The following is a 13,823-nucleotide window of genomic DNA, read 5'->3' on the forward strand; positions in this document are numbered from 1 at the left end:
GCAAACCCAGCAGAAATTTGTGGAAACTCAGTACTAGTAATTTCATGGCTGCTCTTACTGGATGATATTACATGATACTGCTAATTACTGGAAGATGAAAAGAAGAGATGACTGTTAGCCCAATATGACACAGTGTTTGACTGACGCTGCTCCTTCCAGAAACTTTGGGGTAGGAGGCAGGGTATCTCGCTCATAATAGGTAAGTCACAGCTCTGCAGCGGTAAGTAATAAGAAATGTGTCTCAGTCCACGGATTAAGTTGAGTCGGTCGCAGCATCAAACATTTCTCCACAATAAAGATCATTCCTCCCAGACTGAGACCCAACAGAAGTAAGAACAACGGCCCCTCAACATGTGTAAGCGTCAGACTCCTAAACTTTGTGCTTTGACTGTCCCTTTGTAGCTTTCCCTCCTGCTGATGATTTCTGAGCTCCTTTCGCTGTTTGATGCGGTGTTCTCGTGCAGCTGTTTCTAGCACTTCCTTATTCCATTGCTCGTACAAACCTGCCTGAGAGCAAAGCCAAATTTCAGTTAAATATGTTGTACCAAATTAAGCAGAGTATTCACTTAAATTAGTTTGATTAAATGATCCACCAATTCATTATTCAGTTGTCTATTAGCCCATCAGTAGCGCAGGGATCAGGGCCTAGACTAGTCAGTAATAAACACTGAAGGCAAGAGTGAACAGCTGCTAGTGCAAAAGTAGACATCCCAACCTTCTCTTAGAAGCAAACTCTTGTAGGGCCCATCCCTACTTCAAAATAACCCACTTAACTCCTGGCATCAATATCTGTCTATCTATCTAACTATATATGTATGTGTGTGTGTGTGTGTGTGTGTGTGTGTGTGTGTGTGTGTGAAAAACCGAATAGGTATGTCTGTAATATAGCGTGCCAAACAGGAACGGCTGATATTTCCAGTCAGAATTTATTTTGTCCGAAAAGCATTCTGGTGAAAATTTCAACCTCTTAAGTGCGATGAAGTATGAAATTGTATCATTACTGTCACGGGGTTTTTAAAATATCACGGGGTTTTTATAATATCACTGGGTTTTTAAAATAAATGCTAAATATTATTTAGTTGATAATAATATTCAATAATATTAAAGAGCAGGGACAATGATTGTCTTGCTAAATCAAGCAACGATTCTCTAAGAACGAGAATTTATAAACTTTCTCGACAGTACACAGCAGAGACTAATCACTCAATTGCTGTTCAATAGTACTGTAGCCTCTGGAGAAAGTTACTTCATCCCTGACAATAAATAACTAATACTAACAATGGTATCAGGTTCTTGCTGATGCTTAACTCCTAGAAGGCACAACGGATTTTAAGTTTTTAATACAAGACTGGTCTAAGTACCAGTTATGAAAGGCAAACGTTTATGCAAGCTAGGAGCTATATGGGAAATAAGCTTAACTGGAGAATGAAACAAGAATTTACATTACATTAAGCTCAAGAAAAAGAACTGTTAAATTTATTGATTACAAAAATTAATTTAACGTTACATTTCAAATCAAATTAATGAGATCGCACTCACTCACTCACACAAGAGCTAAATTCTTATGCCTAGGAAAAAAACACCTTAATTAAACTCTTAAGACTAGGAAAATACAAAAATGAAATACTGGTCGATGAATGCTGTGTATCACCCAATTCAAGGTGGGAGGACTGGGCAACTGTACTAGTGGAGCTTGGGTGCTAGCTGACCTCTCACACTTCTGGAGCACAGGACCTTTCTCCGTCACAACAAACACGCGACTCAGTAAGTCGTGGGAAAGAAAAGGGGAGCAATAGGCCGCATTTTTAACGGTCGAGTGAGCGAAACGCGCCCAAAACAAATTGCTCAGCGGAAGCGCTAATGTCTCACACAAAGACGATCACGTATGACAATGAAAAATTGATTTGACAAAGCTTCCGTCCGAATGAGCGGTTAACTGAACGATACACAGTGAGTTTTCCACTAATAGTTCGTGGCTTCTCACAAAAGGGAAATGTCGCGAATTTGATTCGTGACATTACGCCCCTACAAAATTAAATTTTTTCCTTATGGGAAAAAATTTGTGGATATATATATATATATATATATATATATATATATATATATATATATATATATGTACACATCCTAACTCAGTCACACAAGATTCACACTGTGGTGTGTGTGCTATCCTGCTACAGGAGAAAGTCGCAGTCGCCAGTGAGCGAAAAAACCTCGTATTTACGTTAATAGAAGCAAGCTTGAGGGAAAAACTCCGTGACAACGGTGAAAATCCTGTACTCAGGTCAAACTGAGTGAAAAGTCGCTACATTTACACTGACAACTAATTGTTGTGTAGTGTGATGTATGTAATACACGGTGTAGGTGTGACAGTTGTAGTGTAACTGTACCTACGTGTAAATGACATAGTAAATAATAATATGGCGACGACGAAGGCAGAGGAGAAGAGGCGGCAGCGTGTGGCAGACGATCAGCTGGCCCGCACAGCAAAACTGCTACGCCCATTGCTGTACCTGCAAAATCAATTGAGGTGGAGCATCAAAAGTGTCAATGAGACAAAATTTTATTATGTTACAATTACTCTCTCTGCCTAGCAGTCAGTGCTACGACGTACATTCGAGGTCGCCATTAATTATAGCACACGATTATGGTCGGCAAGTTGAGAATCCTTGTGCAAACTCGGGTCTTCCATAGCCTCGAACTGCACACGGGTCCTCAACCTGTGCCTTAACATACAGTACTTATATTAATATCGGGAAGCTAAGAATCCTTGTGCAAACTCGGGTCTTCCATAGCCTCAAGTCGCCTCTGCGGAGTTCTCACTTCCCCCTTAACCTACAGTACTTATATTAGTATCGGGGAGCTGAGAATCCTTGTGCAAACTCGGGTCTTCCATAGCCTCAAGTCGCCTCTGCGGAGTTCTCACTTCCCCCTTAACCTACAGAACTTATATTAGTATCGGGGAGCTGAGAATCCTTGTGCAAACTCGGGTCTTCCATAGCCTCGAGTCGCCTCTGCGGAGTTCCCTCTCGAACTTCCCCCTTAACCTACAGTACTTATATTAGTATCGGGGAGCTGAGAATCCTTGTGCAAACTCGGGTCTTCCATAGCCTCGAGTCGCCTCTGCGGAATTCTTTCTCGAACTTCCCCCTTAACCTACAGTACTTATATTAGTGTCGGGGAGCTGAGAATCCTTGTGCAAACTCGGGTCTTCCATAGCCTCGAGTCGCCTCTGTGGAGTTCTCTCTCGAACTTCCCCCTTAACCTACGGTACATAATATGTATGTACAGGCCCTGGACATACTGTGTCCTGTGGGGCCAATGGGCGAGACGTCAGGTCTGCACCCACTTCACCACTACCCTGTTTCTCAACTGACTCAGAGATTACAGGTGTGGTTACGAACGGCACAGGAAGGACATGTTCCTGATTAGTGGTGTTACTTTGACACGCACTACAGGAACAGACAAAACTATCTATGTCCTGTCCCATCCCTGGCCAGAAAAAGTCAGCTCGGATACGGCCCTGGGTCTTCCTTTTGCCCATGTGACCTCCTGAGGCTGAACAATGACCCCATTGTAACACTGCTAGGCGGTACTTGGCGGGAACGACAAACTGCAGTCGAACCTCGCCCTCGGGTGTTCGTGACTCACGGTAGAGCCGTCCTTGTTTACGAAGGAACTTGGCTCGACCTCCCCGTGAATACTTAATCACTTGACCCTTTTGTTTGTTCCGCACGGCAGCAAGTGTCGGGTCAGAATGTTGTTCTTGTACAACAAGTTGACTACACATCAGATCTTGCGGCAATTCAATGATCACTGGGGTGACACAATCTGGAGCCTCAGCCATGGCTCGTGTAACCGCAGCAGCCGAAGTCTGAGTACCGTCATCATTGGAGCAACTATCCTTGACTCCTTGAATATTGCCAATGATGAGGTCAAATAAAGGTTCTGGCATGACAACTGCAAGTGTCGTACCAGTATAAAATGGAGATGCCACCTGGATACATGCCTCAGGGAACAATCTCACTGATCCATCAATAAGGTTTGCATGGATCTGTCGACCTGTATACTGCTCAGGCCGAACTAGACTCTGCTTGACAGAGCAACCTGAGGAACCATTGTCTCTCAGGACCTTCACAGGAATGCCTCCCACAAACCCTGGCTGAACAAGGAAGGTACTGTCACCTGTGGGAGGGCCTGTGGAGGAAGCAGCTAGCCACTCACGAGGCTGCTGAATTGATGCGGCCAACATTGTGCCTTGAGGGTTATATTGGGAAGATGGAACATTGGCCATCTGTGGAGGGGGGTTCACTGTCACTGTGGGACCAGTGAACTGTGGGGGAGCACCCACACTGGTAGGGACGTGACCACCGTGCTGCTGCTGAGGAATGAAGGCTGCGTTTGCTTCCTGCCTCTTTTGAGCTGGTGGTGAAAAAGTTTGTCCGGACGGTCGGTTGCATGGCTGATACTGCTGCTGGTTAGGGTACTTGTTGTACCTCTTCCACTCAGGTTTCTGAGTGTTTTGCCCCTGGTCCTTCCACTGCGGTTTTGGACCTTGGCCATTACTCTGAGAATGGCCTTGTTGCTGGGGTTCAGTCTGAGACGGCTTCCCAGACTTGGCAGTATCTTTTCTGCTCCAGGTGTTTTGCTTACGAGTTTGATACCCGTATGCAGTAAAGAATGCGTCAGCCTTTTCTGCCATTCGGCTGGCATCTTTCACCTGGCAGATCTTAAGCTGTGCTATGAGCTCAGCAGGCCACGACCTCTCTAGCTGTGTACGCAGCATAAGGTCAATTATCCCCTCACGCGTGGAAGGAGTTTCATCTTTCTCCATCCATTCATTTAAGTAAGCAGTGAGACGATCGAGGAACTGAACAGCTGTCTCCTTGTCTTGGAGACGAGCTCGCATGAACTGAACTTTGGCGTCGTCTACTGTGAGACCATACGCCTTAATGAGTGCAGCTTTCATCATCTCATATGTGAGATTGTCTCCACGAATTCTGTGGAGAATATCGAGGGCAGGGCCCTCAAATAGGCTAAGAAACTGAAGCCGCTTAGCTGCCTCATCCAGTTGATACATGTCTGCCATGTCCTCAAAACGAGCTATGTACGGCTCGATTCGCTCGCTTTCCTTGTATGAAGGAAGCTTGATGCGTGGGGTCGCCAGGACATGTGCAGGGGGAACGCTCGTGGAGCTTGGACCAACTGCACCAGACGTGTCTGAAGCCAAGGAATCTCGCTTGAGCTTCAGCACTTCAAGTTCATGTTTTTCGCGTGCCTCACGTTCGGCACGTTCGTGTTCTCGTTCTCTGTCTCGTTGTTCACGCTCGTATTCGCGCTGTTCACGCTCGTATTCGCGCTGAATCTTATGCTCTTCACGGGCATCGTTCTCGCGCTGCTGCTCCTGATTATGCCGTGAGAGTATGTACTCTTTAATTTCAGTTGGGTCTATAAGACCCATTTCTTTGGCTTCCTGTAAAAATACAGTGGTAGCCATGGCGCTAATTTATTAAGCAAACCGAAACTGAGTACTGACTGCTTCGCAAACGAATACTAATAAACACAAGTAAAGAGTACAGACACAAGCTAGTGGTGACCAGTCTTATCTAGTTAACTGGCAAAGATTAGAGCAAAAATGCAAATGACTGGGAAGACTCAATAATTAACACAATGGGTACGGCGGCTACCCAGGAGCGAATAAAATCGTCTGGCGTTACCAAAAATAAAGTACTAAATAGAGTTAAGTACTCTATGAATTAATAAAGCAAAAATTCACTTGCTAAATTAACGGTAAACACCAATAAACTTGTGCCTATAAACTTTAATTATAAATACCTAAATATGAACGAGTGAGCACTATCTCGTGAATAGCTTTAGAGCTAGGAGTTAATATCCTGGAAAGAGGTCGCCAATTGTCACGGGGTTTTTAAATTATCACGGTAGTTTTTATAATATCACTGGGTTTTTAATATAAATGCTAAATATTATTTAATTGATAATAATATTCAATAATATTAAAGAGCAGGGACAATGATTGTCTTGCTAAATCAAGCAACGATTCTCTAAGAACGAGAATTTATAAACTTTCTCGACAGTACACAGCAGAGACTAATCACTCAATTGCTGTTCAATAGTACTGTAGCCTCTGGAGAAAGTTACTTCACCCCTGACAATAAATAACTAATACTAACAATGGTATCAGGTTCTTGCTGATGCTTAACTCCTAGAAGGCACAACGGATTTTAAGTTTTTAATACAAGACTGGTCTAAGTACCAGTTATGAAAGGCAAACGTTTATGCAAGCTAGGAGCTATATGGGAAATAAGCTTAACTGGAGAATGAAACAAGAGTTTACATTACATTAAGCTAAAGAAAAAGAACTGTTAAATTTATTGATTACAAAAATAAATTTAACGTTACATTTCAAATCAAATTAATGAGATCGCACTCACTCACTCACACAAGAGCTAAATTCTTATGCCTAGGAAAAAAACACCTTAATTAAACTCTTAAGACTAGGAAAATACAAAAATGAAATACTGGTCGATGAATGCTGTGTATCACCCAATTCAAGGTGGGAGGACTGGGCAACTGTACTAGTGGAGCTTGGGTGCTAGCTGACCTCTCACACTTCTGGAGCACAGGACCTTTCTCCGTCACAACAAACACGCGACTCAGTAAGTCGTGGGAAAGAAAAGGGGAGCAATAGGCCGCATTTTTAACGGTCGAGTGAGCAAAATGCGCCCAAAACAAATCGCTCAGCGGAAGCGCTAATGTCTCACACAAAGACGATCATGTATGACAATGAAAAATTGATTTGACAAAGCTTCCGTCCAAATGAGCGGTTAACTGAACGATACACAGTGAGTTTTCCACTAATAGTTCGTGGCTTCTCACAAAAGGGAAATGTTGCGAATTTGATTCGTGACAATTACCATGTACAGATGATTTATACAATAACATGGAGATAGTTGCAAAACTATCTATCTATCTATCTATCTATCTATCTATTGCCAGGCGCCTCAATCCCGTTTGGGGTGGCCACAAACAAATCGCTTCCAAGTCGCCCTCTCCCCCGCCATTTCACTGCCCTGCTCCCAACTCACACACCCCTTTCTCATATACCTCTGCACCCCATCCCTCCATCTCATCCTCGGCCTCCCCCTCCCTTTTCCCCCCTCCACCTCACTCACATACACTCTCTTCGTCAGTCTTTCACCCTCCATCCTCTCCACATGGCCAAACCACCTCAGTGTGTTCCTCATAACGCTTCATATCACATCCACATCCACACCACAACGCTCCTTTATATCCTCATTCGTCAGCCTGTCTCTCCATGTGACTCCACAGGCTCCTCTTAAATAACTTATTTCCACTGCTCTCACTCTTGACTTGTGTCCTTCCAACAATGTCCAATCTTCACTTCCATACGTTAGAGTTGGTATCACAATAATGTCATGTAGTAACTTTTTCACTTCCATGCTCACTTCCCTGTTTCTTATCACTGCTTTCAAAGAACCAGCAACCTTTCTTCCCTGCTGTACCCTTTCAAGCACTTCACCCTCCAAACCTCCATCCTTACTCATCACACTACCCAAGTACTTAAACGTACTCACATTTTCCAATTCCTCACCATCCAACCTCACTGTACATTCGCTGACTTCACCTCTCTCAAAGACCATCACTTTACTCTTCCCTACATTCACCATTAGATTCCGTTTCTTACACACTCTCCCAAACTCATCCACCAAGCCTTGCAGCTCCCCTTTGTCTTCACTCAACAACACAGTATCATCTGCAAACAATAGTACAGGGAGTTTCCAAACACTATCCTCTCTCACCAGGGCCACTCCAACATCCACTACCCTACCTTGTACCTCTTTTATTTCCCCATCCATGTACAGATTGAACAACCATGGAGACATGACACATCCCTGTTTCAACCCAACTTTCAATGAGAAAAATTCACTTAGTTCACCATCCACACGCACTGCAGCCTTCGCACCATCGTACATACTGTTCACAGCATTCAACAACTTCCCATCTACTCCATATATTCTTAACACTTTCCACAATCCTTGTCTATACACCCTGTCATATGCTTTCTCCAAATCCATGAAAGCCACATACAACTTCTTTCCCTTCTCTAGAAACTTTTCCACTAAAGATCTAAGAATGAATATCTGATCTACACAACCTCTTCCCTTCATAAAGCCTCCCTGTTCTTCTCCAACTAATTTATCTGTTCTTTCTCTAACTCTGTCAATAAGTATCCTACCATACACTTTTCCTATTATACTAGGAAGACAAATGCCCTTATGATTACCAAACACTTCTTTTTCTCCTTTTCCTTTGTAGAAGGGAATAATTATACCTGACTTCCAATCCTCCGGGACTCTACCTTCCTCCCAGGCCAATCTGCACATCTTCCACATCCATTCTACTACTATCTCTCCCCCATGCTTCAGCATTTCACCACACACTCCATCAATTCCTGGGGCTTTCGCCGATTCAACTTTCTTCATTACTTCCACAACTTCTATCCTACTGATTTCCTCCTGTCTTCTCACCTCCCTCCTTCTCCCAGCCATTCCCCGGCCACTTATGCTCACATTACTTCCATTCTCTATGTTCAACAATTCCTTAAAGTGTTCTCTCCATCTGCTCACTTTTTCTCCGTTCTCCACTAGTAATCTACCATTTTTATCTTTCACTCCCCTGCTAACTTCACTTCCACCCTGTCTTACTCTTTTCACCTCTTTACAGAACATTTTCTTACAGTCCCTCCACTTTACACTCAAATTCCTTCCAAATTCCTCATCCACTCTTTTCTTACTCTCTCTTACTAATCTTTTCACCTCTCTCTTCCTTTCTACATATAACTCTCTCTTCCGCCTCTCAACTTCTTCCACGCCCCTATTTCTCATCCATTCATTGTATGCTTTCTTTTTTTGTGCCACAGCCTGTCTCACCTCTTCATTCCACCACGCTGTTCCTTGGACCCCCCTCCGTCTTCTCTTCCTTCCACACACCACATCACATGCTGCACATATTTCTTCTGTAAATATCCTACACACACCTTCCACGTCTCCCATCTGCTCCAATTCATATTTGCCCAATCGTTCCTCCACTTCTCTCTTATACTCTGCCTTTTTCTCATCCTCTTGTAACCTTTCCACTCTCCTTGCAACTACTTCCTCTCGTCTTTCCCTTCTTCTATTCCTCCATCTTACTTGAATCCTAATTCTGGCCACCACCAAGTAGTGGTAAGAAAGTCCACTCCCCCAACCTCAATAAGCTCTTGTATCCATTTCACATCTTCACATCCTTTCATCCACACACACATAATCAATCATTGCCTTCCTTTCATTCAGTTCACCATCCACCCTTCTCATCACGCGCCATGTATACCTGTGGATCATTTTATGCCTGAAGCGGGTATTGGCTATCACCAATCCCCTCCCAGCACAAATGTCCACTAACGCACTCCCATTCTCATCTATCTCAGCAGGCACACCCCACTCACCAACTATTCCATCCACCTTCACATTCCCAACTTTACCATTCATATCACCGATCAAAAACACTCTCTCATTCCTTCCAAACTTTTCCATGCACACTTCTACATTTGTCCAGAACTCTTCTCTCACTCTTCTAGCACGATCTTACATTGGCGCATACACACACACAATCGCCCACATTTGTATTCCAACTTTCAACTTTACCCACACAATCCTTGACCTAACTGATCCATACTGTCTTATGCTCTTCTTCCATCTGTTACTCACAACTATACATATTCCTTCCTTTGTCCTCTCATTCTCACCTACTCCTGCACATATACCCCATCCATACTCCCATTCTCTCACACTTTCTCCTCTCCATTTTGTTTCAGTTATTCCACATACATCCACTTTCGCACCCTCAAGCACCTGGACAATCTCTTTCTCTTTCACCTCATCATTCGCTCCCCTTACATTCCAAGTTCCAATTACCATGTCCTTTGTCCGGTCCTTGGTCGTCATCGTTTGGTCAGTCCTTGTCCGAGGCTTCTTGTTTGTTTTTTTAGTTAGTTGTTTTCCGGGGAGGGGCACTAACCCTCCGCCAACCCTTTTAGTCGCGTTTTACGACAAGCAGGGATACTGGGGGAGTATTCTTGAAAACACCCCCTACCCCTCTTAACCTCTTGGCTCCAAAAAAAAAGAAAATAATCCATAAGAACTAATGTTTGATTGAACAAAAAACATAAAGATACCGTCATGTTTAGTGTTGATCTGATTGCAGCCCCTCAGGGTAATTGAATGTAGCGGGTAGTAAAGCACTTACTTGTAAAATATACCTCAAAGCGCCATCCAGTGCAGGCTTGTACGGTGCGTCGTGTGGAACAGGCCAGCCACCCAGGGTCTTATACATACTCTCCTTCCCGACGTACAGCGGGGACGTGCCATCTAAGCGAGCGAATTGGCTGGACATGATCAGATGCAGATTCTGCTTTGTCCCTAAGTGAGCGTGCTTTCTGTCATGATAATAAGGTAATCGTCAAGGCAATGGACACACACTGGGTTGCAGATCTGACATTTACTTATTGCACGTTGTGTGTGTGTGTGTGTGTGTGTGTGTGTGTGTGTGTGTGTGTGTGTGTGTGTGTGTGTATCTGATCCCATTATAGCCTATCTCTTGAACGGCTTGAGCTATCAACGTGAAACCTTCAGGGTATCAAGATATGGCCAAAATCTTGGCCGAGTTCGAAAACGGGCATTCGGGGTCAAGGTCAAGGTCACCAAAATGGCTGCCAAATGTCAACTAGTTTTTATCGCCCGCCTTTAGCACCATTATATCTCATGAACGGCTTGAGCTATCAACATGAAACCTTCAGGGTATCAGGATATGGCCAAAATCTTGGACTTGGCCAACAGCATATTCTGGCTGGCGATTAGCATTCGGCTCCCGAATGCTTTTCTTTCAGTCTTTTTGTTTTCAAGTTTTCCACACAAGAAGGAGGCCTACAAAAGATACCAACGCCTACGTACCATTGAATCTTCATTTTTTTTTTTTTTTTTAGTTTTCACCGCGTTAAGGTTTTCTTCGCCAAATTGAGAATAATTACATTCGTAGTTGACTCAGGTTCTTCCCGCTCCTTCTGGGACGTTGAAAGAAAAAAATATATATTTCCTTCTTCTTCCCCCCCCCTTTTTTTTTTTTCTCTGATAAGTTTTGTAGCTGTTTCTTCTACTGTAAAGCAGGAATTCGCCCAGACTTTCTCCTCCAAATCCATCTTAGATGATCCCTGTGCTATTCTCCCTCCCTGACTTCCTCATGCCTGACATTAAAATTTCTTCACGTGACGTACTTCTGACATCAAAGTCGTATGGGCCTGATGGGGTCCTTTCTATTGATCCCATGATATGTGCGGAGTCTCCAAGCAGTTTCATCTTTGTCTGTCGACTTGTACCATTCCTCCTTGTTGGAAGTTTGCTCTCATTCAGTCCATCCCAAAGGAGGGTTACAGTTCCCAGCTCTTTAACAAACGCCAATTTCCTGGAATACTCTCTCTTTCTAAACACACTTCTATCGATTTCAGCCGCCCACACCTTTGTCCGAGGTGCATGTGGTACGCTTCCAGAGAGTGTATGGGGTGTGTCTGTGTTGTAAGTGTGTGGGGAGTGTGTCTAAAGGCAAAGAAAACCTTTTGAGATGTGATGGGGTGATGGATATGGTCGAGGGTGTGACTTTCAAAATTCTTCTTTTACTTGTTTTATTTGACTAAGCATGTGATCTGGGGATAATTAAAGAAATTAGGATGTTAAACTATTGAATTATTTACTCTCTCTCTCTCTCTCTCTCTGGTAAACGAGTTACTAGATATGAACAGAATTCAAACGCTGTTCTTAATTCCGAGGATGGGAAGTGGGTTAAATGAGACAAGCAGAGCGCCTACACTTACTGCTGTTTATTTCTCTAAGGATGGAAACGGCAGAAAATCTAGCGCTTTAATAATTCAGCCTCAGGACATCTTTCCTATATAACATGTTTGCTATTATCACATGATTTTATTTAGCTTACGAGTACCTTATGGAAGTTTATGAAAGCTGTAGCTACTTCTACCATTGTAAAATCCTATCATCTTCTGAATAAAATGGTTGAAAATAGCAAGAAGAAAGTGCATACGTGATCTTGCTGATGTAAAACTCTTTGCATATAATCTCTCCTTAATTGGTACTAATGAATATTATCTGTCTTCTGTCTGCATATCTAGTATTTTTAGATGTGAAGGCATCTGTAGGGGCAGCCCGGTCAGCCAAGCTCTCCTTAAAGATTTTCATGCATAAGGTGGCCTCTAATGATCTCCATGTGGTGATTCGCTTTAGCTCCCTAAATATTTTCGTACGCAAGATAATTGACTATAGCAAACACCCATAGGCTACGGTGCTTCACTTCAGCAAAGCCCCATTCAGGCCTACATCCCAGGCATTTCTTTACTTACACTTTTGCCACGACATCAAATGGGTTATTATAGGAACACCATTTCTCGCTTGCCACAGTATTCTCAAGCTGTTCATTACAAATATGCATACTAACTCACCGAAGGTTTTACCTCCCTCATAACATTTAATGTACTTTTTATGTCCTTCTTGATCTCCATCTTTTCCTCCTTCGAATTACCTCACCCTCATACACACTCCTAGTCAGTCTCAGTAGCTAAACCCCCTCAGAGTATGTTTTTATATATCTTGACAATGTTAACCAATTTACTTTTTTGATGCAGCAGCATTTTTATGAGCAATCAGGCCAGTCAGTCAGACTTTAACGATTTTAACTCGCAAGGTGCTTCACTTAAGCAAAACCCTATTTAGTGGATCATTTTGTGCTCCCATAGGATTTTCACGTGCGGTCTTTCACTATCGCGAAGTGAAAGAGATGGAGATTCACTGTAGTTATCTAAAGATTTCCACACTCAGGCTGCTCCACTCTTGTGAAGCCTTATACATTACTTTACGTAACGAATCTGTGTGTGGTCACTCATGTATCTAGTACTACATCCTACTGCACTTAATTAAATTCAACTGATTCCATTCATAATTTCGCATGGTATTAACTCAGATACTATCCATTATTTTCTGGTGTAATAAGTGATGCACGTAATACTGAAATATAACTTACCGTGTCCTAACAGCAGCATTGAGTCCCTCCGTAATATCTCCACCCAAGTGCAACAGTCCTCCCACAGTCCGGTAGGCAGCTGACTCAGATGCAGAGAATAAGGCTTTCCAAGACATGCCCCGTTCTTCCATCGTAATGCTGTAGGGGAAATTATTGGCCCCTGTAACATGGAAGGCTCAAGTAAATGTGGGACAGACTCTATGTGCCGTTTAGCTGTAATGCTCATCTCCGCAAAGCAGGCCTTTGTGTGTATCCGGTTATTTACTCACAATCCAGAGATACAAGGCCACTGATCCATCCAGATTACTACTGATACCTCCTCCAAGTCTTGCCATTGGTAGTCATTTGTCCCACTACTCATACTGGGTGGCTGAACACTTCCACAAAGCATATTGCACATATACAGAAATTTCCACTACGATGTCATTTCCTTTGAATAACTACCAGCAAAGACAGTTAACGGAATCCACTACATGTCCTTTAGGCCAAAAGTTTGACGTCCTGAAGTGTGTCGAATGGCTGAAGACTACCACTGTGATATGTAATACAGATAATACAAGCATTGCTGGGCCTATTGGGCCGCTAAACCATTGATCCCAAGACACGCACTAACACCAAACTTGACATGGACCTGCCCAGAAATACCACGCATGCCCATGCGA

The 13,823-nt window shown here is 43.3% G+C and overlaps 1 protein-coding gene across 1 annotated transcript in view; it reads right to left on the minus strand.

Annotated features, from left to right (window-relative positions):
• Positions 1–204: 204 nt before the first annotated feature.
• The window catches only part of LOC145397254 (ionotropic receptor 93a-like), a 29,211-nt gene continuing 15,592 nt past the window's right edge, over positions 205–13,823 (minus strand). The window contains exons 7-9 of the mRNA XM_080270451.1: positions 13,162–13,299; positions 10,327–10,516; positions 205–507 (exon numbers count right to left, since the gene is read on the minus strand). Of these exons, the coding sequence (XP_080126577.1) occupies positions 205–507; positions 10,327–10,516; positions 13,162–13,299 (631 nt within the window). The remainder of the gene's footprint in view (positions 508–10,326; positions 10,517–13,161; positions 13,300–13,823) is intronic.

Source organism: Coenobita brevimanus, chromosome 40 (genome assembly GCF_032717465.1).
Source record: "Coenobita brevimanus isolate Jiangsu-jjx chromosome 40, ASM3271746v2, whole genome shotgun sequence".
NCBI lineage: Eukaryota > Metazoa > Arthropoda > Malacostraca > Decapoda > Coenobitidae > Coenobita > Coenobita brevimanus.